The 27,609-nt window shown below is 35.5% G+C and overlaps 1 protein-coding gene across 7 annotated transcripts in view; it reads right to left on the reverse strand.

The window, feature by feature from the left end:
* The window catches only part of arap2 (ArfGAP with RhoGAP domain, ankyrin repeat and PH domain 2), a 215,979-nt gene that overhangs the window by 92,290 nt on the left and 96,080 nt on the right, over positions 1–27,609 (reverse strand). For 6 of the 7 annotated variants that reach the window (XM_087262102.1, XM_087262107.1, XM_087262103.1 and 3 more), the window contains 4 exons: positions 20,666–20,772; positions 9,812–10,011; positions 3,901–3,986; positions 3,645–3,827 (listed from right to left, as the gene is read on the reverse strand). In XM_087262102.1, the coding sequence (XP_087118228.1) occupies positions 3,645–3,827; positions 3,901–3,986; positions 9,812–10,011; positions 20,666–20,772 (576 nt within the window). The remainder of the gene's footprint in view (positions 1–3,644; positions 3,828–3,900; positions 3,987–9,811; positions 10,012–20,665; positions 20,773–27,609) is intronic. The other variant, XM_087262109.1, reaches the window with a different exon arrangement.

The raw sequence follows: 27,609 nt of genomic DNA on the forward strand, positions 1-27,609 counted from the left end.
TCGATCCTCCTCAAACAAGCTGGATCCGCTGGAGAACAAGGACAGCGAGACAGTAAACCGCACACATGCACACAGACTGTATGTAGTCAAGTGCCAACACCTGCAGCTACTAAGCAGAGTGGGATCAAAACATCTCAGAGCACTACTCAAACTTTTATCATTACTATTTGCATTATAAACTGAACTAGCGTTCAGAAAAGTTTGGGATGGATGATATTGTTTGAAATAAATTGGCATTCACACCTTGATGACTTAGTATACCTCAAATGAAGTCAAAGATCATAATAATCCAAAAAAATATATATATATATATATGTATATATATATTTTGTTTCCAGAGAGATTTAAAGGAGTGTATTTTAAGGTTTGATTGCTTTTCTAAGATGCAAACAATGTGGGCTCATGCTTCATTTGTAGTAAATCACGCAATTTTTTTCTTTTATATAACACTTTATTTAAATACAGATACTTAGCTAACATGAAAACGGCTGTCATATTTCCTAATTTCTCCGAAAGGCCCAACCTCAAGAGGCTCTGATTGGTCAGAACTGTGACTCAGTACAAACCAACACATATCAGTGATTGAGAATGTACATTCAATAATGTTAAAGAGATTTAATATTTATTTTTTAGACTATAAACCCTAAAATTTCGCTGTAGTGCAGTAAGTGCACAATTCTGAGCTTCTGAATGGCTGTATTTAAATTTATGTCGTGTTTCTTCTGGTGCGAACAGCCAAATTGCTTATCACTGCAAATCTCATTAGTAGCATGCTGTTAGGACACGGGGTTACATTATATCCTGCACACCAAATGTTTATATTTGTAATATTTTTGTTATTTGCTAACCATATGTGGAATCTGTGTCTCAGTTTAGGGCTGCTACTGTTTACCGAAGGTCGCATTTCAGTCACAAAGCACACGCTTTGAGATCCTTAATGACTGAATGAGTGAAATACGAGGTTTTCCACCAAGGCACCCTTGGGTGCTGAAATATTACTAGCTAAACTAGTATTGGGTGGGTTAAAAGAATCAAAACAAAGACAGCATTCCAACACGTAACACACATTTTCAAAGCAACATAACTGACTTCAACATTGTTTTTCAGATAAACAAGACTTTTCACATAGCATGTTTATAAAATCTCTGCAAACATATTTGGCATGTTTATGCTTTAGAAGAGTCGAACACTTACACACAGCACCTTTAAAATACTGCTTACTTAAAGGGGTGTCAAAAACAGTGTTTTTTTCACTTAGTGCTTTCAATAACATCGCCATGATGGTCAAAGAAATCGAAACATTATTTTCACCCCAACACAATTAATAGGGCATTAAAGGGCTTTTTTTTTTTTCTTCACTCTATCGGTGAACTTTTTTTTTTCCCTCTCCACTGTCGCCACGGGCTTGCATGGTTCAGGATCTGTAGAGCTACGCATCGATGAATTTGTTCTTCAGTGTTTGGACTCTCAGTAATGATTTAAACCACACTGAAATGAGCTAAAATGAACTGAACTTTTATGTTAAGCTGCTTTGACCCAATCTACATTGTAAAAGCGCTATACAAATAAAGCTAAATTGAATTGAATAAAGGCTTAAGAACTTAATTCTTATATTTGCTTTTTGCAGCCTAGGGCTATACTTCTCACCATGTATCTTTTTCAAAACATACAGTAAAGTGTAAGATCATGTCAAGAAAACTAAATCAAAATTATATTTTAATTAAACACATCATATTACATAAGGTACGCATACATAACCGTCTGTTTAGTATTGTGAATAGGCAAAGCTGAATATCTGTGGTTAAAGTGCCACCCAGCGGTCAAAAGCTACTGGTGCACCAATTGCCGCCGTCGCCGCGGTATGAATGGCGGCAAAAGGAACATTTTGAAGTAGTAATATCTGTGTGTGTAATTAGTTATGTATGTGTAATTAATATGCATAATTACTATTACTAAACAGTTAAATGAAGTTACACAGTAACAAGGACACCTATCTGTATAATACAATAAACGTGTAATACACTATTATTTTTCTTACATTATGTAATTTAATTGTATATAAGTTATACAATAACAATATTATTAATACTTCAATAAATACATTGGCTTTCACTTTTAATTTGTTCTTACATCATTTGTTTCTATAAAAACATAAAATTTACAACCCCAAACGTACACAAGAAGCCATTAAACTGCCTTTCTTTGCATTTGAGATACCATTAAGATTCCTTCTTTTCATATAAGATGTCATTAAGATGACCTCCTTAAGTGCTACAAAGCTCCTATACAAAAGCCAAAATCACATATGCACATCATTTTATTTATTTTTTGGTTTGGCTTTCTTATCTGCACATTATATCCCTATCGGCTAAATCTGACCTTCACAACTATTTTAACAATCATTATGCTTATAAGGCCACTGAATTATAGCTGGTCCTGACAATGTATGTGTATTGCAGGCTAAATCCTGAACAGTTTATCTCTTGAACCACTGCCTGCCAGAATGGCCGCTACTTAAAACTTCAGGTTGAGCCAAAGTATCAGGCTAAAACTAAAATGAAAACTTAAAGACATATATCACAGCAGGACTTAAAACAAAAACTTTGGAGACAGGGAGGATTTTTCTGGAACATTTTGTTTATGTCTGTCCCAGACATCCCCTTTATAATCTAATCTCACCTCTATATGTACCTGCATCATGTTCTTTATCTACTCTCACTCTCTTTGTCTCTCTCTGACACAAACACAATCATATAACTTTTTCAGAAGAAAACTCCCTAGTGCTGCTCTCATCTCGCACACACCTAATCCACGCTTCCAATCCTCTCTCCCCCTGCTACTTCCCTCTATTTCCCCCCTCTCTCCGGAAAACAAAAGCAGGCTTGATCTGTGTTAGTGCTGACGGTGAGAAAAAAAAAAAAAAAAAAAAAAAAAAACAGCAGCTTGTGGCTTAGGAAAGAGTAATGCGGACAACTCTGTAGGAACAATCTCACACTCACACACACACACACACACACACACACACACACACACACACACACACACACACACACACGCACGCACGCACGCACGCACGCACGCACGCACGCACGCACGCACGCACACGCACGCACGCACGCATACGCGCACGCACGCACGCACACACGCGCACACGCGCACACACACACACACAGAGACAAACGCATGCACAATGAAACACACACACACACAACCAGTCACACAAATGCAGCATAATAATGATGAATTATGCGCAGGAAATCCTGTTAACTCATATCCCATTTATTATAATCTGTTCAAATTCTTTAACGTCTTGTCAAAAAGTGTGTTTTCTGACTGTAACTTTACAGCCGTTTGAGTGTAGTTGCAACTCTTAATGCTGTGAAATGACTCAAAGCAGAATCTTTTAACACAATTTTGACAACCTGCTTTAAAAACTGGTGAGAGCCAGTTACCATAGCAACCCTAATTTACACCTGGGCTACCAGGTGAGCCAGAGCAGGAACAGATGTGCACACACACACACATGAATACACACACAAACACACACTAGTATAGCACACAGGCCTAATTGGCCTTTTAATGAGGGAGTAAAAAAAAATACAGTCAAAAGGCGAACATTAGCACACACACTCTCTCACACACACCTTGTTGAGTTCCTCCTGAGTGTTTAGACCATTCAGAACTTTCTTGTATTTCCTCTTCTTGTACTTCCTGCGAATAAAGGATGCCCGCTGCTCTGTTGACGACTGCTTGCAAAGCTCATCCTCTGGGGGAAGATTTGCTACCCAGAGGCTGTTGGAATTCTTATTCCCAACTTCTAAAAACAGCTAAAGGAGGACAGAACACGAGTAAAACATATTTCACTGCAAAAAAGAAGTAACTGCCATGAAAGATTGGTACCTCGATGAGCTCATTGGTCCATATGCTGCTATCCAGCTTCATACTGCGGACCTTTGAGATACCTGGACCCAGGAAGCGATGCTGACCTGGAAACAGACACTAAATCTGTTGAAATCTGAACTGTTTACATCTAATGTGTCATAAAATGGACAGTCAGATAGTGTGCAAAAAACAGTACAAGCTATGAATTTAAAGTTGCCCCATTTGTGACATCAGAACTTCCTTTTACTTGCAATGTAAAGTGCATATATAGTGTAATCCTATGAGAGTTGGTTTTGTAAAAACTCATTTCTGTCATTACAGTGATTTGCCATTGTTATGTCCCAGAATCCCAGTCACTGGCCAGAAATAATATAGTTATTAATCTGATTTGCAGATTACCTTAATGCTTATGCATGCATTTGTAAGAGTTTCCCTTTCAGAATAAAAATGTATGAGAAAATTTAATTCATTCATTGATTAGTTAATTTTCCTTCAGCTTAGTTGTAGTGTATGTGTGGTCTGAGTATTTCAGAAACTCCAGATCTACTAGGATTTTCACACACAACCATCTCTAGGGTTTACAGAGAATGGTCCAAAAAAAGGGAAAATATCCAGTGAGCGGCAGTTCAGTGAGCGCAAATGCCTTGTTGATGCCAGAGGTCAGAGGAGATAGGCCAGATTGGTTCCACCTGATAGAACAATAACTCAAAAAACCATTCGTTACAACTGAGGTATACAGAGGTGCATCTCTGAACACATCAAACCTTGAGGCAGATGGGCTATAGCAGCAGAACACCACACCGGGTGCCTCTCATGTCAGCTATGGACAGCAGACTAAGGCTGTTATGTGCTATTATTTAATCCAGAATGACTTAACCAATTGCATTCATGTGTTTTTTTGGTAGATCACTTGCACCTAATTATCATTGGCTGAAAAAAAGTGTACCTTTACTTTAGTAAATGTCTAGTGATATATATGTACTTATACTTTGCTATTTTCTTTCAACCTGCAGTCACTACATATTATGTTTATTTTTTTTCTTTGATTTTTTCTTTTTAGGTTATAATGTAAGTATAATATTTAGCTCTGTGATTTTGATCCAATCAGATCGTGCGTAGAAAAACTGCATCAGACAGACTGACCTCAAGACATAAAAAAAATGTGTGAAAGCATTAGAATTTTCAAACAAGATGCAAAATAACACAACTAATTAGAGACAGAAATTTAGGCTGCATATCACTGATCAGAAGATGAATTATATCTGTATGATAACTGAAATCCCCAATTGTCCTCAAAAACAACTAAATGTACTACAGATTGTTACGTTTTTAAGTACATGCACACATTGCATGTATTCCATTTTGGGCTGCATGAGCCTGGTTTGTAGCTCCAACAGCTGGACACTCATAGCTTGTTAGTCAGGGTTCAACCTGCAGAAAAAGTATTAGCATTTCACCATAGTTAGATATTTGCCAATCACGTTGACCAGATTTCACTCTGCATGTAAACAACAATCTGCTTATTATAGTTATTAGCTTAATAGGCGCACATAATCTCACATTTAAAATGTATAGTCTACCAGGCAAATAAATTAAATTACACTTAAAAACACCCCTAAAGGAAAATGGCATTAATGCAAGCAACATTTTTTTTAATTATTTGCAGGGTATAAGGTGCTATCATTTTCACAGAATAATACTCACTAATACTTTTTATTTATATTCTGAGTAGTGTTTAGAAAAAATAAAATGTTAGATTGGATCACTTTTGTTGGATTGGTTTCTCACAATAATTTTAAGTTTAGTAAATATGCTTATCCCCAGAAACTGTGCATATCCTTCCAAAATGATTAAATTAAGAGAAAAGCATGACTTTTGTTTTTGACAATTTGTCCATCTATTTGTTTTTATTTGTTTCTTCAACTCGAATTCAGTCCTCTACCATATGATTTGTTAGCCATGTGGTCATGGTTGGTGTCCACCTGAACTGGTCATTCGCCAGTCGCCACATTCTTTTTTACAAATGGTTTTAAATGTACAAAATATCTTTAAATTAACAGTTTTCTATATTTAGTTGTTCTATTTATGGGACCTTTATCTTTTCTTTAACAACTTTTAATGGAAAGTTTCCTTTACTGAATTTACTTACTTTATAGTTTAAAGTAATATAATTGGTGTTGTAAATTACAGTACAAAAATCTGGTAATAAACTGCCAGTACCTTTTCTGTTATTTATAGACTTAATTCCTTATACATTATGTTCTATAAACTGTAAAAAGTTATGATCAATTAGTCCTGAGAGCATATGTTTTTAGTTCATTGTGACTTATTAAACTAAGTTAATTATGTTATAACTTTACGATTTATCAGTTACACAAGCTGTTTTAAACCAGTCTAACATAATACAAGTTCAATGAACTCATAAGGTTAGTTTGATTCAGCTTAAACATTTAAGGCAACCTTTTTTAACAAAAGTAACTTTGTTAAACAAAATAGCCGAATTTTCAACATTTAAAGTCAACAGAGTTAAAATAATAATGCAATTCACATAAATGTAAATGCCTTTAAAAAGCTCAGACTATCTTATACATTAAAACACAACACACGTGTTGTAGGCAAGGGTGAGGATTTTGTGCAATGAAGATCACCAATTATAGCAGAATAAAAAAAAAAGTTATTTTTTCATGACCCATTTAAACTACAGTATGTAAAATTCACAAATGCAGATGCAAAAACTTTGTGAACTAAAATTGTTCTGCTTAACCCCAGAAACTAGTATGACTTCATAAATGCTATAAAGCAATGACTGGCATGACACACATGCAGAAAGACTCATTATAAATTGCATCATATCCCTTCCAAGCACTCTTTTCTCCAGTCTGCCACTGCTATAATTGCAAATGAAAGGCGCGAAAAAGCCATTAATTGCTAATGAATCATAAGTAATTAATTGTGTTTGTTGGTCTACGCATTTATTTTGCCGAACTCCAGGCACTGTCGTAGTTGTTGTTTATGCAAAAAACAAATGAATTAAACATGGCAGGGAGAAACACATATTTGAATATGAAGTGTGTGATTTTTCTGCATAATTAGTAGCATTTTAGAGTACCAGTTTGCCATCAAAGATCATTAGAGCCGCCTGAGAGCTGACAGGACTAAATATGCTTTATGTACATGCTAGCATGTGTGTGTGGGCACTCGCTAAGGGTTTTGTAGAGCCATCTAAGAAAACCTCCAAGACAAGTACCTTAAACCATATTCAAAGCATCAAAAGATGAAAAATAACATAAAAATGAAAAATACACCTCATTTAAAAGTATTAAAAGAAAGAGTGAGTGAAAATTATGCATGCTAGATATTTATAAGGTAACTGCAACCTCACTTGAGTATTGTCTTTAATCACAGAGTTGGCTTTAAAGAGCTTTGCATTGCAGTTACACATTTAAAGAAACAGATGAACCCAAATATGTCACAGACAATGTTTATAGATATCAGAGTGTTTTGAGAATAAGACATGATAACGTTAAAATAGAGACATAAGTAAACAAGAAAAAAAAATGAGTAGGGATGGCATTACAGATGTAAAAATGGAGAAAGCAGAAATCCCTTCACCTGTCTCTCTCTCTCTCTCTCTCTCTCTCTCTCTCTCTCTCTCTCTCTCACGCTCTCTGTCTACTACTGAAGACAATTTGCTCTCATTTAATCGTTAGCCGTTCGTTATATTCCCAGTATTGCACTTTCGCTCGCCTAATTGTCGGCAGCCGAAGCGAAGCTAATTAAAGTGTCTTTGCCATAGATCCCATGAAGGCTTCGTTCCACATTTAGGGTCGGTTTATTCAGCAGCCAATTGCACATGTTCAGCCAGTATTTTCTCCCTGCATTGTGACCTAATGCAACATTAAATGGCTGCATGGCTGAAATAATGAGTTAATTCATGGTGTCGGAGGGTGGTCAGAATATTCCAAGCGCCAGCAATTATATCAGGGAAAAATAGCAGAGGAACAGAGACCAGATAGATAAACATTAAATATATTGTTAAATGTATTTTGAAAGAGATTAAATATATGCAGTGGTGAAAGCATGAAGTGTTTTTAATATACTGTATATTTACAATGTGTGTGTGTGTGTGTGTGTGCGTGTGTGTGTGTGTGTGTGTGTGTGTGTGTGTGTGTGTGTGTGTGTTTACATCAAGTAAATAGAGAAAGCAGAAAAATATGAGCAAAATGTCTGAGTAAAAATAAGCAATAAACAGAAATCAATTTTTTTTTAATAGAAATCGATCACAGACAGAAAGACAACACTTTTTTTTTCAGAAAAAAAAAAAAAGGTTTGGAAAGACTCTTAAGCCCCGGTCAGATTACACGATTTAGGCACAATTTTATTGACGTAGGGTGTCGCAGGGAAATGTAACAACAAATGGGCGTCGTGAGATTTAATCGTTTCTTCTCGTGTAATGTGGCATAGTTCACGACAACCGATACCATGTCTGCGATGCCTCACAACACCGTCGCAGCAAGTCTAGCATGTTTAATTTTTCCACTGTGCAATAGGAGCTCATCATTTCTCAGTTATATCAGTAAGTGCTGCTGTTAATGCACTCGTCAGGTAATCAAAAATAGGCTGCATGCATATTTATAGCTTACTTATGGGTGGGTCACGGGTGGATAAGATCAATTATTGGTTGAACAAACTTTAACTAGCCTACCTTTTCTAAAATATTAAGGTGTTTAAAGCGGAAAGTGTTTAAAGCGGACACATGCCCTCAAATGTTATTCATTATTCTTGTTTTTTGATAACTTATCAATAAAATATACATAACAATTAAAAACCAATGAAAAAATATATATTTAAAATGAGATTTAAAAAACATTGTTACAGCAACATTTGTGACTGCTTTGAAATTATGCTCGTTGTATACGTCACAGGAAGACTGAATGTGAAAAAACGTGTAGTCTGGCACATTTGCTAACCACGACAAGTCACAATATCAAAAAAGAAAAATATCGCATAATCTGACATAGTGACAAAAAAATTGTGTACTGTGACCAGGGCTTTAGAGTGTACTCACACTTTGTAGAGTCCCCCCTCCCGTCTCCCCCGACGGGCCGCAATCACATTGCATTTATTAAATGGTCAAATGTATATATTTATACAACAGTTCTATGTGGTTCTCGAATCTGATTGGCTGACAGCCATGTCATATTCTGCAACGACAGCATTTGTGCAGTCTCTTCACCTTTCTGTATTACTCCGCCCACATAGAGTGACAGCAGATCAATAAACACAATCACAATCACACAATGTTTTTTCATTACTTTAGACATTACACTAGAGAATCATTAAAATACTAGCTGTAAAGTGACGTGTGGGAATCATCAACAGTTTCTGCTGTTCTGACGTCAACTGCAGATGTGAATGAATGGTGGAAGAAGTTCCTCATACAAAAGTATTTGTAGACTCTCAGTGTTTGATTTTTTTTTATATATACACGATTATGCCATCTAACTGTTGGATAAGCGCAATATCACAATCATAGCATTGCGATATGGCTGTATATTATCACTGGTGGAACACTAAGGCACTCGGCCTGCAGCCTCTAGCCAACGCACGCCGCCCACCAGAAAATCCCCTTACTCTGTTAAACATCATTTAAGAAATATTTAAAAAGCAAAAAAAAAAATTAAAGGGGGGATAATAATTCTGACTTCAACTATATATATATATATATATATATATATATATATATATATATATATATATATATATATATATATATATATATATATATATATATATATATATATATATATGTATATAAAATTTTTATTATTTTTTAAACCCACAGACTCACCAGCACAGTGCGTGTTGACAGCAAACTGTACAGTGTGTTTGTATTTGTCAGTTGTTAGTGTTCATGTTAGTTTCTTACCAGCACAGTTCTTGCAGATGACCACACAGAGGTTAATGGAGGCCCATTCAGGCTCAGGTGCCTGACAATCGGCACACTTCCTGTTGGACTTGTTGAACCAAACTTTCTCCAGCACCTCATAATTGCACAACGTCTCTACGATGGACTCCTGAACAGCCTCGATCCACTCATCTCTCTCATGCTCCGACTCCACTGTAAAACTAACACAAATGAAACAAAATTCTTACAAATTTTAATAAGACTGGTTACATTTTAACTTTTGCAGTCCATAATTGAAATGTTTTTTTTTAGCTTCAGTGGAGAACTAAATTAGAGCTGCATTGTAGCTACAAATTACCATTTTCTAAATTTCAAGATTTTAAGGTCACTTCTTACTACTTGAAATTATCCTTATAGAAGTTAAAACAGTAGTGTGCAATTATTATTATTATTATTATTATTTTTACAATGGGCCAGTTTAGACTCTGGGGCCGTTTTAAAAAGCCAGACCAAGTCAGTTCAATTCTGTGAAACTATTAAATAAACATTCATAAAAACTTTTCAAAAGTTCATTAATGTTTGAAAAAGGATACATTTTACAAATTTTATTTGTTTATTAACTTCATATGAACGCCATGGGGTTGTTTGTTTGATTGCTTCACCTTAGTTAATATTTATTTATTTATTTGTTTGTTTGTTTAGTTGTTCGCTCTTTCGTTCATTCATTCATTCATTCACTCATTCATTTATAATTGTTTTTATGTTCATTTAGAGAAATGTAGCCTGTGATAAGCTGAACAAGTGCACTGAAGTCAGGTTGAATGTGAGGTGGATATGTCATGTAACGATCATCACTGAGAGATAATCTGTATCTGCGTTTGTTAAATCGTTAATATGAGGTAATTAGTCTGCCTTTATTACTTTGTAATTCTATAAAAAAATGTAAAGCTGCCTTGTTGGTTCTAGTTGCATGACCCGCGGTTCGCTCACGGCACTCTGAAATGTTTAGGTTTTTTCAACTCGTGGTACCTGGAAAATGTTAGCATGACATACTGCATGTACATCCCTTCCTATTTGCATGCTGAACCTGTGTGCTTCCATTTGAAATAACAAAACTGAGTATGCAAAATAATGATATATGTAAAAGGCCCCTATTTGTCGCAATATCAGACCTGCTCATTGCAAGGCCCTGTTCGTGGTTGAATTTAAATTAAGTGAAAACATTTAGTTCACCTGGCCGCAAGTTTCCCAGTGGCCATAAAATGTGCAGGTCTGAGTTAAAAACAAAATAAATAAATAAACCCAGCAATTTTCTCAGAGCTGCTATTTATCTGGTTGTTGGTACGTTATTTAATTATTTGATAAACCATAAACAATGGTAGCCAATATATTCCAGTTCTCACTAACTTTGCAATATGGGGAGCTTTTCCATAACAAGTAGTTGCTCAGATATGGGATTTGTAGAATGTTGCATCTTTACAATATCACAAACTCTTTCAAGTCCCCCAAAAAGGCTGGTGGCCCACAAAAGACTGGATAATGCAAAGAATCTCAATGGGTAATCAGTTTCAACTGCAATTGATCAACAACAGTGTAAGGATCTCCCTTAGCCAACTCCTATGGCCACAGATGTGCTTAAGTAATTTAAAACAAGGACCTTTTCATTTTTGACAGCTTCAAGATTCAGAAAATTCAACTGTAGTGTACAAAATCATTGTGCTTTCCATAAATTAAATTCTACACCTGCACTGTGAACAGCATCCTGTCTGGCTGTATCAACACTTGGTGTGGAAACAGCACCAGCAGCAATTGCAAAGGCCAACATAGTATTGTGCGAACTGCTGGAAGCGTAGTAGGAGGTGAGCTTCCCTCCCTCGAGGACATCTTCACCAGGCGGTGCATGAAGAAAGCCAAGAGAATTATCAGTGACTCCAGCCACCCAAGCCATAAACTTTTCTCTCTGCTACCCTTAGACAGATGGTTCCGCAGCATCCGGTCACTCACCAGCCAGCTGAAGGAAAGTTTCTTCCCTAAGACTATCAGGCTGATGAACACTTAACACACCCCACACAGACTCTTCCATACCCCTCACTGCACACCATCACCACTGGACTTTAACCAATCTGTATACTTGAAACAATACTGCCTACAACTATGTGGACATCTATTCATTGTACATATCGCTGTCAATTTCACATTGTCTTTGTATTTGCACTGTCTGTATTTTGCACTGTCGTTGTATTTGCACAGTCTGTATTTTGCACTGTCGTTATATTTGCACTTTCTTTATTTTGTACTGTCTGGAGCCAGCACCTAAGCTATACACACGTGCTGATGATGTGACAACAAAAGTGACTTGATTTGATTGATTTGAAATTTGTAAGTTTTGTAAAACACTAATAGCACAGGGTTTCTGCAGATTTCATCATGTGAAGTTTAAGACTTTAACCTTTTTAAGACTATTATAAATGAAATTTTAGACTTATACAGGGCTAAAAACTAATGATTATTTCTAATGGTCCGGTTTGCCAAAAAAAAAAAAAAAAAAATAGTACATGCGGCAAAAAGAACACGTAAAACTTTTTAAAAATTAGATCTTGTTAAATTAATTTTTAATAATTCGATTTAGTTTTTAGATTTTTTGGTATTTTCTGACATGTCATTAAGCGTAAGTCATCTCAGACCATCTCAGGTGGTTTCTTAAACATGACAATGAGTTCACTGTGAACAAATGGCCTCCACAGTCACCAGAACTCAATCCAATAGAGCACCTTTGGGATGTGGTGGAACGGGATATTCGCATCATGGAATGTGGAGCTGATAAATCTGCAGCAACTGCTTGATGCTATCATGCCAATATGGACCAAAATTTCTGAGGAATATTTCCAGTACCTTGTTGAGTCTACGCCACAAAGGATTAAGGCAGTTCTGACAGCAAAATGGGGTCCAACCTGATACTAGCAAGGTGTACCTAATATAGTGTATGTTATATTTTGTTTTGGGACTTTTTTGAAGATTAACTTTCATGTAATATGTAATGTGTTTGTAAATGTAAAAATTCTGCAATAATTACAGATCGGAATGATAAATACAGTTACTGTCTTTTAAAATAAAAAAATAAAAAAATTCTGAACTGCCTGAAACAAGTCATCACTAAGTCCAGTTTTACTTCCAGCACAAATCCAAATAGGTTTGAAACTAATTTGAATAATGCCAAATAACATCAAAAAGAAATACATTACCTTCAAAAAGAATCTGTTTTGACCCTCAAACATTGTGGCTGACGCCTGAAAACTTGTGTTGCATTTTGTTTTCCTCACTCCAAAAGCAAATGTTCTGAACCATCAGGCTAATGTGTTGCACTAATCAGAGAAGAGTAAGCTCTCGGAAATGATGGATATACAAAGAATAAATCATTGAATGAATGTTTAGAACAATGTGAAAAAGAAGTGTTTTTGAGCCTCGGTTAGAGCAGACCTACAATAACAAAACTAGTGACCTTTAAATAGCATAGGAGCTCTTTAAAAAAAAAAACTATAAATGTGTCCTTGTGGTGTACTGTTCTATTTGTTGTGCGAATAGGCATGAGACGATAACTGGTTTTAAGGTTTACAGTTTAGAAAAGTCAAGGTATTAAAACCGCAAAAAAATGTTTTGTTAAACTATTTCTAAGGAATATGTAACAGGTATTTTTTTTTAACTGTTGCAAGGAAACCTGTGTTTTTGAGGCTAATGAAGGTAGTAGAAGTCAATAGTTTATTTTAACTATGTAGCCTGACATGTTTATTGCTCCATAATATTATAAATGTTTTCTAAAATGTAAAATATTGTGTTAAATGGGAAAAAAATTTGTTTATTTCACTAAGCTATTTAAAAAGAAATGATTTTACAGCGGTAAACATAGTACCATGATACCGTAACACAGTGATAATTGTTTCCAAGGTTTTTATATTGTCAGAATTTTATACTGCTAAGTACTCTCCCTGAATATTATTTTATTATAACTTATTTATTTACTCTTGCTTTTCCTTAGTATTATTTTCTTTTTTGTTTATCTTTCATACATTTCATTTATAATTTAGTTATTTTCATTACACTTATTTTATCATATATTCATTCATTCATTTATTTTCTTTTCGGTTTAGTCCCTTTATTAATCTGGGGTCGCCACAGCGCAATTAACCATCAACTTATCCAGCACACGCAAATGCAGGGAGAACATGCAAACTCCACACAGAAACGCCAACTGACCCAGCCGAGGCTCAAACCAGCGACCTTCTTGCTGTGAGGCGACAGCACTACCTACTGCGCCACTGCATCTACTATATGATCATATACCATAACATATTGTTTCATAGATCATTCTGTTTATCACTAACAGTGAATTTTATACAGTTTTCAGTTTCTTTTAATTTCTCCCAAGGGGGTTACAGGTCAGAGGAGGTTACCCAATATTGGTTAAGTTCTAGTTTGATCTTGAGTAAAAAACAATAAAAAAAAAATAAATAAATAAATAAATAAAAATAAATAAATAAAAATAAAAATAAAAATGTTAAAACATTGGCTGCATCTGAAATCCCCTACGACACTACCAAATAAAGTCTTGTTGTCGATCCCAGTTGTAAGAGAAACAAATGATAACTTGACTTCAAGTTGATCATTTGGAAAAGTGGCAGAAGGTAGCTTTTTTCTGATGAATCATCTGTTTAACTGCATCCCTAAAACCACAAATACTGCAAAAGACCAACTGGAACCTACATGGACCCAAGATTCTCACAGAAATCAGTCAAGTTTAGTGAAGGAAAAATCATGGTTTGGGGTTACAATGACTATGTTGGCATGCGAGAGATCTACAGGGAGGATGGGCAACAACAACAGCCTGAGGTATCTAGACATTTGTGTTGCCCATTACATTACAAACCACAGGAGAGGGCTAATTCTTCAGCAGAATAGTGCTCCTTCTCATATTTTAGCCTCCATATCAAAGTTCCTGAAAACAAAGAAGGTCAAGATGCTCCAGGATTGGCCAGCCCAGTCACCAGGTATTAACATTATTGAGTATGTCTGGGGTAAGATGAAGGAGGAGGCATTGAAGATGAATCCAAATTATATTAATGAACTCTGGGAGTCCTGCAAGCGCACTTTCTTTGTCATTCCAGTCAGACCTTACTGTTCTAATTAAAACTCAAGGCGTGATCATCTTTTATTCTGGTAAAATAAGCGTAATCTAAAGGCCTTTGCCCTTCATGTAAGCCAATTCTGATACCAACTGATCAACTAGAAGTCGAGTAATTATTTGTCGTTCCTAAAACTTGATATAGGTGACAATACTTTTGTCAGGTAGTTTACTCAGTAGGTGCTGCATTTGAATTTAAATGTAATACTCGGTCATTAGAAAAGTATGTTCTATATAGTATGAATGTGAGAAGTATGAATGGAACTCGGATGTACTACATCTACCATTTTGTCATCATCACATGACCTACCCGCATCAGTTGCGCCCATCCGCGTCCATCCATTGTGCACTTCAGAATCTCACCAAAAGCAGCAGGTCATCTGGGTACTTCTAACGCACTTTTCTGGGTACTTTTTGAATTCTGTGAATTTGGTTGTACTACTCCACTTGCATAATATTTTTAGTGTACTATGTAGTATGGAAGTATGCGATTTCGGAGTTTTATCATTGTATTGTGTTGTGTTTTGTTATATTTCACCTGTTTATGTAATACAGCATATACTGAAAAAATTACATAAAATAAATATTACTTATTAGACAAAATCCTGAAGTTATGCTTATTAAACTCATCCTGGCTTTAAACCTAACAATTGTTTCCCAGTGGCCTCAGGTCAAACAGAAGCCTCTTTTTAAACGTTCATTATTGCGTTATAATTGGCAGTGATGAGAGACAACACTGTCTAAATGCAAAAACCGGTAACAGCTCTCAATATGCTTTCCATTTCTATTATGACACCCTCTGCGCACATTATTTTAAATGAGCACAGAGACCATAATACGTCATTTCCTAGAAAAATTCCAATTATTTTACCAACAACTAACACTAAATAGTCGTCCGTCCTCACATCACTCAGCGTTTAGAAGGCAGTTACAAACAGATCAATATTTTGTCCCGTCCATAAAAAACAAAGCTAGGAGATAAAGAGGAAAAATCTTTAACAGTGTGCGTGAGCCAAAGAAAGAGAGCAATAGCTTTCCATTGTTCCTTGTTGTTGTTGTATCTGGGTGTTTTTTTTTTTCTGCATCAGCTATAAAAAGATCATTAAAAAACAAACACGAAAACATCTCATCGATTAGGCCTCTGCAAATGGCTGCTTTGTTGAAAACATCAGATTGCGTGGGGTCACAGGTGAGCAATGCCTGTACTGTACTGCCGTTATAACAGAGCTGATATTTAGAAAGAGAGAAAAAAAGACGCGAGAGGAAGAGGAAACAGATCAATAATGAGTGTGCTTCAGATGGATGCTATCAGAGTGGCAGGATAGTCGTAATGAGAGAGTGCCTGCTTGAAAATAACACAGAAGGCAACAAACTGTGCAACAAAAAAAAAAAAAATTGAAAATAAAAAGGTTCAAAAAAGGGGAAGTCAACAGCGTTTGCTCTTCCTTTTATAAATCTCACACTGTCCGGCTATTTAAGCACTCAATTTCATTCTGCACAGGCAAAAAAAAGTTACAGCGCCTTGACACTAATATTTTTGCAAACTTCAACTGTATAATCAATATTTTATTTAGGTGCAATCACTAACTAAGAAGGAAGTTTCCTCTAATAAATCAACCAGACAGAGTTTCACTGGTGCGGGACCGTGCTACAACAACAATTAAAAATTAGGTTGTGACAAGGAAAATAAACATATGCATTAGAAATATAATTATTTCAAGAGTTCACATTTAGATGCGGGACGAACGGACGGACGGACGGACGGACGGACGGACGGACGGACGGACGGACAGACGGACGGACGGACTGACAGACAGACAGACGGACGGACTGACGGACAGACGGACAGATGGACAGACGGACAGACGGACAGACAGACAGACAGATAGACAGACAGACAGGTAGACAGATAGACAGGTAGACAGGTAGACAGATAGACAGACAGACAGACAGATGATAGATAGATGATAGATAGATAGATAGATAGATAGATAGATAGATAGACAGACAGACAGACAGACAGACAGACAGACAGACAGACAGACAGACAGACAGACAGACAGACAGACAGACAGACAGATAGTGTTTGGCATGCTGTTTTATAAGAGAGCCCTGAGCTCAAAAGATGTTTGAGCCAGGGCTCCCTCCTGTTTCATCAGGAAAGAGCAAAGTCTAGGCTCAGATAGGTCTTGAGAGCTCCCCATAATTTGTTCACTTGGCCTATTACTTGATTATTAGGGGTTGTCACGGCGGAATAAACTGCCAACTATACTAACTGGACTGTGAAAGAAAACCGGCCTACCCAGGGGAAACCCATGGGGAGACGCAGCCAGGACTCAAACCAGCGACCTTCTTGCTGTGAGACAACAGGGTTAACAACTCAGCCACCATGCTGCCCTGTTCTGGATTAATCTAGGAAATAGGGGAAGGAGTAGAGGTGGATGGGGGTATTCTTCAAATTGAAGATGATTAAGGTGAGAAAATCTGATTATTTATGTGCATTGGGATTTGTCTGATTGGTAAATCATGTGATAGCTAATGCGGGACCTGCCGTGGTCAATCATAAGCAAGGGATCACTTGAAATGAGTTTATAAATAAACTTCACTTATGTTTACTTAGGTGGGTTTACTCACTTTATTATACAGTTGTAAGAGTTAGGTTTTCTAAAGGAATGTATACTCACAACATTATGTTGGTTCATAGCTACCTATTCAAAATAAGCTAAAAAAAACAACATTGTTTAAGTTTTTTTTTTTCCACAAATTAATTGTTTTATTTTCAATTCACTTTAATTTGTAAAAACTAGTAAGTTCATGTCATTCCTTCATGTCATCCCAACACAAATTGGTTGTGTGCAACCCAACATTTTTTCCAGTGTATACACTAAAAGCATTTTCATCTTTGTTTTGGGATGTGATTGATAGGATTATGTGCTATGGCGAGCAACAGGCCCGTTTCACAAATCCACGTTTCTCAGAAGTAGAAGTCATCACAGTTAGATATGGACAAATAAAAGTTTGGTATTGCTATTTGCTCAAATATTTATAGTAACTCCACAATAGTGTTTTCACAACTTTCACAGTAAGGGCAAAAGATGTGTGAGACTGATAACGACAGCCAAAATGATATAACAGAAAATACATCTTATATTTTTTTAAATCAATATATTAAAAACTTTCAAGCAATTAAGATGTTGATGAATGTTAAATCTGAAAAGCGTCCATTGGCATCTCTCACTTAGGAATGATTTTTAGCATCAGATTTGCAAATGAACATCACTAACTTGCTAAATGTAGCAATTTATCATATTTGTCTAATATAAAAGAGATAAAGATTACCTAAAAGTGAAAACTCTGTTATCATTTACTCACCCCTTCACTTATCACAAAACATCCTTTCTTTGTTTTTTGTTTTTGTTTGTTTTTTTTTTTGTTTTTTTTTGCTTTGTTTTTTTTTTTTAAATACTGATAAGTTACAGCAATTGGCTTCCATAGTATAATTGTTTTTCCTACAAATGGATATCAATAGAGTTGGTGGTTTATTATGTTGTGGAAACCTCTGAAATAGAGACTAAGCCGTAGGGAATGAATGCATGGATGTTGATATAACATTGATGTCAATAGTTGATGGTTTACAACATTCTTAAAAATATCTTCTTTTGTGTTAAACAGAAGAAAGAAACTCAAACAAGTTTGTGATGAGTTAAGTATAAGTAAACTACAGAATAAAAATTTTGTGGTAATTTTAATCTATTCAAATTTAATATTCCTTTATTGATTCCCTTTAGTGGACTAATAATCCAGTTATATACATTAAATAAAAACGTTTTTTTTTCCTCATTATTCAGACATTATCCTAAAACCAAAGTAGAAATGTGTTTTTATAATATTTAGCACTCTATAGTACATTAAAACTTAAGATTTCAGGCTGAATGCAGCATTTTTGTTTTCACTTAGTATGATGTTGGAGGACGTGGACATGTTTTTGAACTTTAGGTTGCAGCAGGACTCCCCAATCCCATGGAATGCCGAAATTGAGCAGAATTTCATCCAGGAGTAAACTGTCTGACTCTGGACAACCGGGGCCAGTAAAATCCTTTTATAATTCTTCCAGGACTTATGAGCTTCAACAAGTCTTCCTCTAAGTTTCTCTGAAATCTCAGTTGATCCACACATATTGCACTTGAATGCAATGTAGTTGTGAAGAGAAGATCAACAAAAAGTTTTTTTTATCCAGCAGGAACAGCGAAGTCACCAAACTATTTTTTTTATTGCTATTATATATCTTTTTAAAAGCTGCCAATATAATTACATTTCTGTGTAATATGTAAATACTGCTGGTATGCATGCTAAGCTCACAAGTTATCATTCAGTATTAACAAGTATTACTGATATTATTAAGTATTGAGAAAATAAGTATTTATTAGAAGTCCAACATAATGTTGGGCAGTGTTAGGTGTTAGTTACAAACTAGTTAAAACTGTAATTAAATTACTTTTTGCCAAATTAAGGGATTAGCTTCTGTTTTAGGTCATTTAATTACTGTAACTTTAATATGTGTGCTTAAATACTTTCAAACTGTTTGTATAAAACAATTTAGAGAAGCAGAGTAATTGTTAAAATGTTGGTGTTGAGCTAACATATTTTGCATAATAAATGTATTTTCAACTAAAGTGGAATGCATTTGTCAAGACAATTGCATATGCTTTTAAAAAAAAGATGAATTATTTCATGATGATATAAGGTCTACATTCATATATATATATATATATACATACATATATATATATATATATATATATATATATATACATACATACATACATACATACATACATACATACATACACACACACACACACACACACACACACACACACACACACACACACACACACACACACACACACACACACACACACACACACACACACACACACACACACACACACACACACACACACACACACACACATATATATATACATACATACATACATACATACATACATACATACACACACACACACACACACACACACACACATATATATATATATATATATATATTTTTTTTTTTTTTTTTTTTTTTTTTGTATTGTTTATATATTTAATTGAGTCATGGGAGCGTATAGTTTTAATAATGGCTTTTTAAATGTTTCAATTTATTTTCAATGGCCTTGGACATATGATTTAATTGCTTAACATGCAAAGTAATTTAAACCCAATTTTAATGCTGTAATTAGCAATCCATTATTTAACTTATATTATTATTATAACTTACCCAGCCCTGCTGCAGGTTCTGCATACTGTACAATTTATTGTCATTTCTCTAGATGTGCTAAAAATTTATAAAGCATATGAAACATTAATCCTCATATAACCAGAACTTGTGTTTGAAATGTTGAGCTTCTCTGAACTTTTAACCCAGATATATCCGCATAAATAAATTAATATTTACACTTAAAGCTCTTAATCCTCCAAGTCTGACATTAAGTGAAACTTTGATGGGTTTTTAGCATGATATTAAAAAAAAAAATGATATTAAGAAAATCCAGGTAAGAAGCTTAACTCAATTTGAAGGTCATCTGAAATCAGTTTAAAATAACATCAACTGCCCAATTTATGTTATTATAGTTTATTTTGATGAAATGTTCTTTTTACCTGAACTTAAGCTAAAATACTGTATAAAAGTTTACCAGAAGGATTTGAAGGGTGTAGTGATCTCCAATCCTTTCCTCTCAAACTGCTTTACACACGCAGCCGTCAGATCCACCACAGCAATGGCAAGTCCGGCATTAAAGTCCTGTGAACATCAAAAATAAGAACTTTATAAAACCCTTGTTTTAAATACACAGCATCAAAAACTAAACAAAAAAGAATATAAACACAGTAGCCGTAAATGAAGCAGATCAGACATTAACAAAGGAATGGTCCAGAGAATTCACAGTCAGACATTGTGCGAGTCTGTTTAGAACATTAAAGCAGTGAATAAACTGAATAAGGGGAGAAAAATCTACCTATAAAAATCGTAGAACTGCAAGGTTGTGCGCAAAGGGTCACAGAGAGTACAGAACAGACACTGAGCTCACTGGAGGGTGAATACCTGCTAATCCACTGAGTCTGAATGAATGACAAAGATTATTTCACACAAGAACAAGCAGGAAACACACACACACATGCACACAAAAAAAACTTTCTTTACAAGCTTTACCAATTACTTCAAGGGCAACAGCAATATGAAAAACACAGAGGAACAAAGTTTGATTCTGAGAGAAAAAACAGTGGCCTAAAAAAGATTTGTTTAAAGGTTATAGAACCATTATTTTATTGCATTGATGAGTGCAATGTTTAGAATACTCTTATTATTAGTAGTATTTTGTATTGTGCTGATTCAATGAAATTAATAACACATAAAATAGTAAAAAAAATAACCTATTTTTCAAGCTACTTGTATAGTAGGTTCATGGTGCAAAATTAATACATGCTGTTCTAGTTTTCTTTGGATTTGGAAGGGGTCTGGGTGTCTTTTAACTAAGACAATACAAACAGCGATTAAACTTGACTGCTGTGTTGAAGAGATCAGCGTTTGGCACTTTGATAATGACTTCTATTCTTTTCTGAGTGTCATGAGAGCCAGGGGAGGATGACCCAGTGTTCAAAGAAAGCAAATGATCTGCAAAAGATGAACTTGATTTGAATGACCAATGCAGACTGCCACAGCATTGAAGATACAATTAACACCTTTATTCAAATATCTGACATTGCCATATTTAGATTTAGATTTTTAGATCTGCTATATAGAGAGAACCAGATGACTGAAATAGCTCTATTTGGAAAGAATTTATAATTTTAGAATGATTGGAAAGAATCTATAGCAGCGCATCTGCATAAATGAAATACTGTAAACAGTGTTTAAGGGTTTCTGAGGATTCAAACAATATCCAGGTACATAAATTGAATAATCAACTGTAAAATAATGTGCAAGGTCTTTATTGCATAAATAATTCAATAAAATAACTGGTATTAAAAGTAACAAATTGTACAATTTCTTATGCCTGCATGCTTTTAAAAGTCACATGCATTCACTCAGTTATGGTTAAAGGTATGTGTGATTTTGCCAAGCAGGATGTTATCCTGGATTAATATCTATTTTGATCCAGGAAAGCCATTTTTGTTCGAAAATGTAATTCATACCTAATCCCTACCCCTAAACCCAACCACAACAGTAAATTATTCCTAAACTAATGATAAAGTTAATATATGTCCACTTATCCATGCTATAAATGCAATTTCTGTATGATTCAAATGATTTCAATAATTTTTATGATCAAAATCGCAGTATTTTTCATATTTCCTGTTCAATTAAAGCGTAGGAAGCCGGGTGAGGCAGCTGGAGCTGTGCCTCGAATCAGACTGTGCAATACCCTGCACACTGGGTTGAGGTCATGCCTTTTGCCAACCCAGTGTATGCTACCAATGTAATGCATTATAAAAATGTTTTTATAAATTGCAGACATTTTTATTATGTCCTCACTTTGCAAACTATAGATAATGTGTTTAGCGTATGCCTATCAATTATTTAGTGTAAGGATCCGGTATAAAGCCGCACTGAAAAGACAAGATGTGAGGCAGGCAGTAGCTCTGCTGCACTGAAGAGGGCACATTTGAGCTAATGTTATACTTGTTCAGTGATTGCTCTTCTTCTTTGCAGGAAAATTCCATAGGAGTCCTTTGTTTATGTTTTTCGCTGACTGACTGCAAAAATTATGGATGTAATGATAATATTCTCAAAATTGGACTTTAAATAAAAACGCGAATAAATAACAGACGACCAATGCTGGAGCTAAAAGACAAGACAGAAGATTACTTGATCATTCAAGTAATTCAAGTCATTTTAAGACTTCCTTCACAGGTACTGTAAAAGGTAAAACAAGTGTGCAATCCAGTGTGTGTGCATGCTTGCGAGCGTGTGTGTTTGTCTTTAGAGTCCACCCTGGTGTTTTTGGGGGGCATATTTAATCACTATACATTTTACATTCTTCTTTGGCCCAATATGTACCTGCCATTTGTATAGAAAGAATGCTGATATGATATATGAAACACAAATGGTAATTGGCAAATTATATTGGGTGCATATATATTTGTAAATATGACCCTGAAAGAGTCGTGCCTCACCAGCCTCAAACCTCCCTGCACGCCACTGAGATATAGATACTAAAACAACATGTTATGCATACAGTATATATTAAAAAACACTTTTAAGCTTGTAAATTCTAATTTAGTATATACACACAGGCTTTCAATTTCAACTAGCTAGCCTTAGCGTCTTTCCATTATAAAATTGTCACATTTAAGGTCTGATTTCTTTTCACTGCCTGATCGATATACAACATAAAGTGGGTTTGAGACCAGGCAAGAAGCACTCCATTGAAGTCCAATTTCCTTCATCATCTTTTCAAAATATAGAGTTCCTGCAATAGCCTGCTCATACTGACAGCGCTAGCAATTACACTATCATCTCTATCATAGTCTATCATCTCGTTTTACACTTTAACAACTACATGAATGCTTAAGGCCCCGTTTACACTAGAGCGTTTTAGTTTTAAAACGGCGTTTTAGATCAAAAACAATCCGCGTCCACACTAGCATTTCACCTAACAATTCCTGAACATATCTCCGTCCACACTACGCCACCAAAAACATATATCACATGACCATTCGCGCACTCTGGGCATGCGTGTTCTAGTATAAACAGAAAGCGTCAACAAACGCCGGTTAAACATTAAACGCGATGGCAAAGAAAGCAAGAGAGGTATTTTTGTGGACAGACGACGAGGTCGAGTTGTTACTAAACAAAACAAATGAATAACTGCACAATGGCGCCTAAAACAATAGTGCAAACAACGGTCCTATTTCTGTGCCCATGTTGTTGTTTACAGTACTGTCTTACGGTAGCATTAAAGCCATGTGTTACAGTCATGTGATAGGGGCTTGATGAATAAGGTAAGGATACGCAATGACACAAAAGCCCCCATCAGGTAGCGAATCTCAGTTGTCCAGCCTCCGTTTTCAGATGTCTCCGTTTTTCCTCATCCACACTGATACGGAGCACCAGTGTTTTAGAATGAAAACGGCCTCTCCAGCATTTTCAAAACACTCCGTTTTCGGCGTTCGAGAACTCCGGCGTAGTGTGGATGGATGGCGTAACCGTAGCAAAACTTATGCGTTTTGAAACAAAAACGCCGTAGTGTAAACGGGGCCCAAGTCTGTTTTACAATATCAAAGCTGTAAGATTGAAAATAGTCACGTTAAGCTTTTACCGGAAGTTTATTATTAGCTGATAAACACTAGCTATGCAGATACCCCATTGATGGTCAATGTCATCAGCTGCAAAATAAAATGGTTCAGAAAGTTATTCCAACTGTATACAGGTTTTTATCAGTGTCATTACTCTTAAGAGCTATTTAAAAAGACATAATGAGTGACATATTTCTAAAGGTGAGTAGATTGTTGTTAATTTAAAACAACCAATTTTTAGATTTCTGTGAACTTTATTCACTGTAAGACTGATTTGAATCATTATAAATCTTTGATGAGAATGTCAACCATTGCTGTCACATGTAATTATAAGTAAAACAGCTTGAGGAAGACTCTGAGGTTCTGTTTAGTGGCACATGTCTAATCTAGCATGAGAGAGTCAGGTGTGAACAGGAGGTGTGAATAAAGTCAGAAAAAGAAATAACCACAGTGAGTTCATGACAGTGAAAATGTGATCCCTACGAAAATGACAAAAGAAACAATAGACTTCTTTTCTTTCTACTGCCTGCAACCCAAAAGCTGTTGTTTTATTTATTTATTTCTGTTATTTTTATGTTTTTCATTGCAAACAATGAACAGTGGGTTTGGAAGTATGCACAATAAGACAGAACAACATACTTTATAATTCAGACTGCTCTAGATGCAACAGTTTGATGGACAGGGTCATACAAATTTAAAATAATCTACAGTATATTACTATTATTCTGTTCATGGTATCCACTTTCTTTCACAACAGGAAAAAACAAATATGATAGAGGTTCATAGAGTCTTTCAATGGATTGATTTGTTTACATGCGTTCAGGTTTTGAACAAGTACTGACTAAGCAAATGATGACAGAATTCAAATTTTTGGGTGAACTATCCCAACAAAATATGAGATTTCTGTAATTTCTTACACATCCTCATGTTGCACTAGCAGCATGACTTTTATTGAGGATATTTTTGATGGATTGCTATGAGGGCATGCAATTAATGAGAGAATTCACTTTTTAGGTGAAATGTAGAAAAAAATGTAAAATATGATTTTGTGTCAAATAAGATGATGTAAAAATACCTAATCACAACTATCTAAATCAACAAGTCAGAATTGAAAAAAATGCTTCATAAGGGGTGTGGAGCGCTGTGAGCAGAGGGAGAAATGGGTGTGGCCAGCAAAGCAGGGGAGAAAGAGGAGAGCGAACAGCTGTTGTCAGTTGACTCACAGAATGAGACACAAACCGTTAGGAGACGTATGATTTTAAAGTTTACAAAGTTAAAATGCAAAGAAATAAACAGTAATTTAATGCCCTGCTACATTTGTAATTTGTAATTTCATATACACATAACCACAATGTTATATCATCATAAAGATAATTGCGTTCATATAAGCACTACCAAATGAGGGGGACTTCTCTCCTCCTTAATCTCCAGGTCTAGATGCAGACACAGTGAAGCAGTGCAGTAGGTCTCTTGCCCTATCTATTCCAATTTTAAACATTGGTGAACAGCAGCACGGATATAGGCGATGTGTCTGAATGGTAACAAATTTAACTGATAAAAGACAAAGTCCACCATTCAACTGATAAAAGACAAAGTCCACCATTCTCCAATTCTCCTACAGCTTTCTCGACAAAAATACTTGCTGCAAACCAACAGCTTTTCTGTATCGGTGCTGACAGCATCGTGGGGAAAAGCATGCAACAAACCCCGTGGATCATGGAAACAAACACATATGACCCTTAATGAATGCCTAAATACTGCTTGACTTTTTGTCTCGCAGCTTGGCAGGTCTGCCTTGCCATCGGAAAGCATGTGCTGTCATGATTAATTATAAAGCAGGGTTTTTACATAGGGTAAGAAAACTTAGCTATATGATAATGAGAAATTGACAAGTCATCACTGGATAAGCAGATCAGCAGTACATCATAGATTTTGATCATGCCCCAAAAATAATCCTGGAAGATGAAATTAGCTGACAAAAGCTAAAAATTACCCAGGTTTATCCACAATTAAAGCTGACAAGTGCTAATGTCGTCTAAACTGATGCTCAACACACACAAATCAGTAAAAATCTGTTTTTAAAAAGTCCTTGAGAGTGTCTTGAACTTTTAAACAGTTCTAAGAATGATACATATTGTAATAAGTGTTCACGCCAAATGCAAGTACGAATGTAGGTATTTGCATGAGTATATTACATAGTAAGTATCAATGCAAACAGATAAACACAAACATATAGAATTCACTTTAATTTTGTCTTCCACACAAGTAAAAGAAATTTAAAAAATAAAATAAATCCTCTTCATGTTGAAAACTGCTCATTTTCACTTCTGAAAGTCCAAACGCTGAAGAGCAAATCCATCGATATAGAGCTTCACAAGTTCCAACCAAGCAAGCCAGTGGCAACAGTGGCAGTGAACAAAACTTCACCAATTGACCAAGGAGAAGGAAAAAACCTCGAGAGAAACCATTTCAACTCTGGCCAAACTTCCTGTGCAAACATGTTGCAAGTGACATGATGGTAGTTTTGTCTTGGTTTCTGGTTTGTATCTAATATAAGGAAGTCCAAGTACGTTCATATTTCATAGACTGTGAAGTGTATAGGAGAAACTGAACATTCAGTACTGTATAAGTACTGAACATTCATTACAAGATCTCCTGTGCATCAAATCTCTGCCGTAGTCTTTTCAATCCCCTCTTCTAAAGTCCTATTCAGGTTACATGATTTGTTTCCATTTTTCCAAATGGGCATCAGGACATATTTTCTTGTTTAATGTGTCAGTCAGCAGTCAGCACACAACCACTGCTGCCATATCTGCAACACCATGACGTCAACCCAAAAAGTCTAGGATGTTTAGGTTTTTTTTCATGTCGTTCATATAGTCACATGAGTATCGTTGACAAAAAGGAGAGTGGGGGGCACAAAGTAATGCGGGGTAAAATGTAACACAGAGTTTTAAGGTATTTGCTAAGGGTTAACCATGGCATGCTTCCAAGGTTTTCACCACAGTGTCGGCAGACGTCTTCCAGCCAGTTATTGTAAAAGCAAAATTTGGATGAGAAAAAAAAATTACATTTTGAAACACAAAAGTATATTTTATTATAGTCGATATTTTTATGTAAAAAAATCTGGGAAATTATGCAAGTGAAATCTTATATTGTTGTGATTAATGTTTTCAAGGCAAAAAGATGAAACCATTTTGAAAGATGTAAAAAAACACATTGACTGCTAGCCAGTTTTGAGGAAAACACGACACAGCGGAGTCAGTTGTAACAGTGTGTTACAATTAAGCCACACACTGTTGGACACCAACTAAACAAAATAATTGCTGAATTTTGAGTGTAA

This window comes from Danio rerio, chromosome 7 (genome assembly GCF_052040795.2).
Source record: "Danio rerio strain M-AB ecotype USA chromosome 7, GRCz13ab, whole genome shotgun sequence".
Lineage (NCBI taxonomy): Eukaryota > Metazoa > Chordata > Actinopteri > Cypriniformes > Danionidae > Danio > Danio rerio.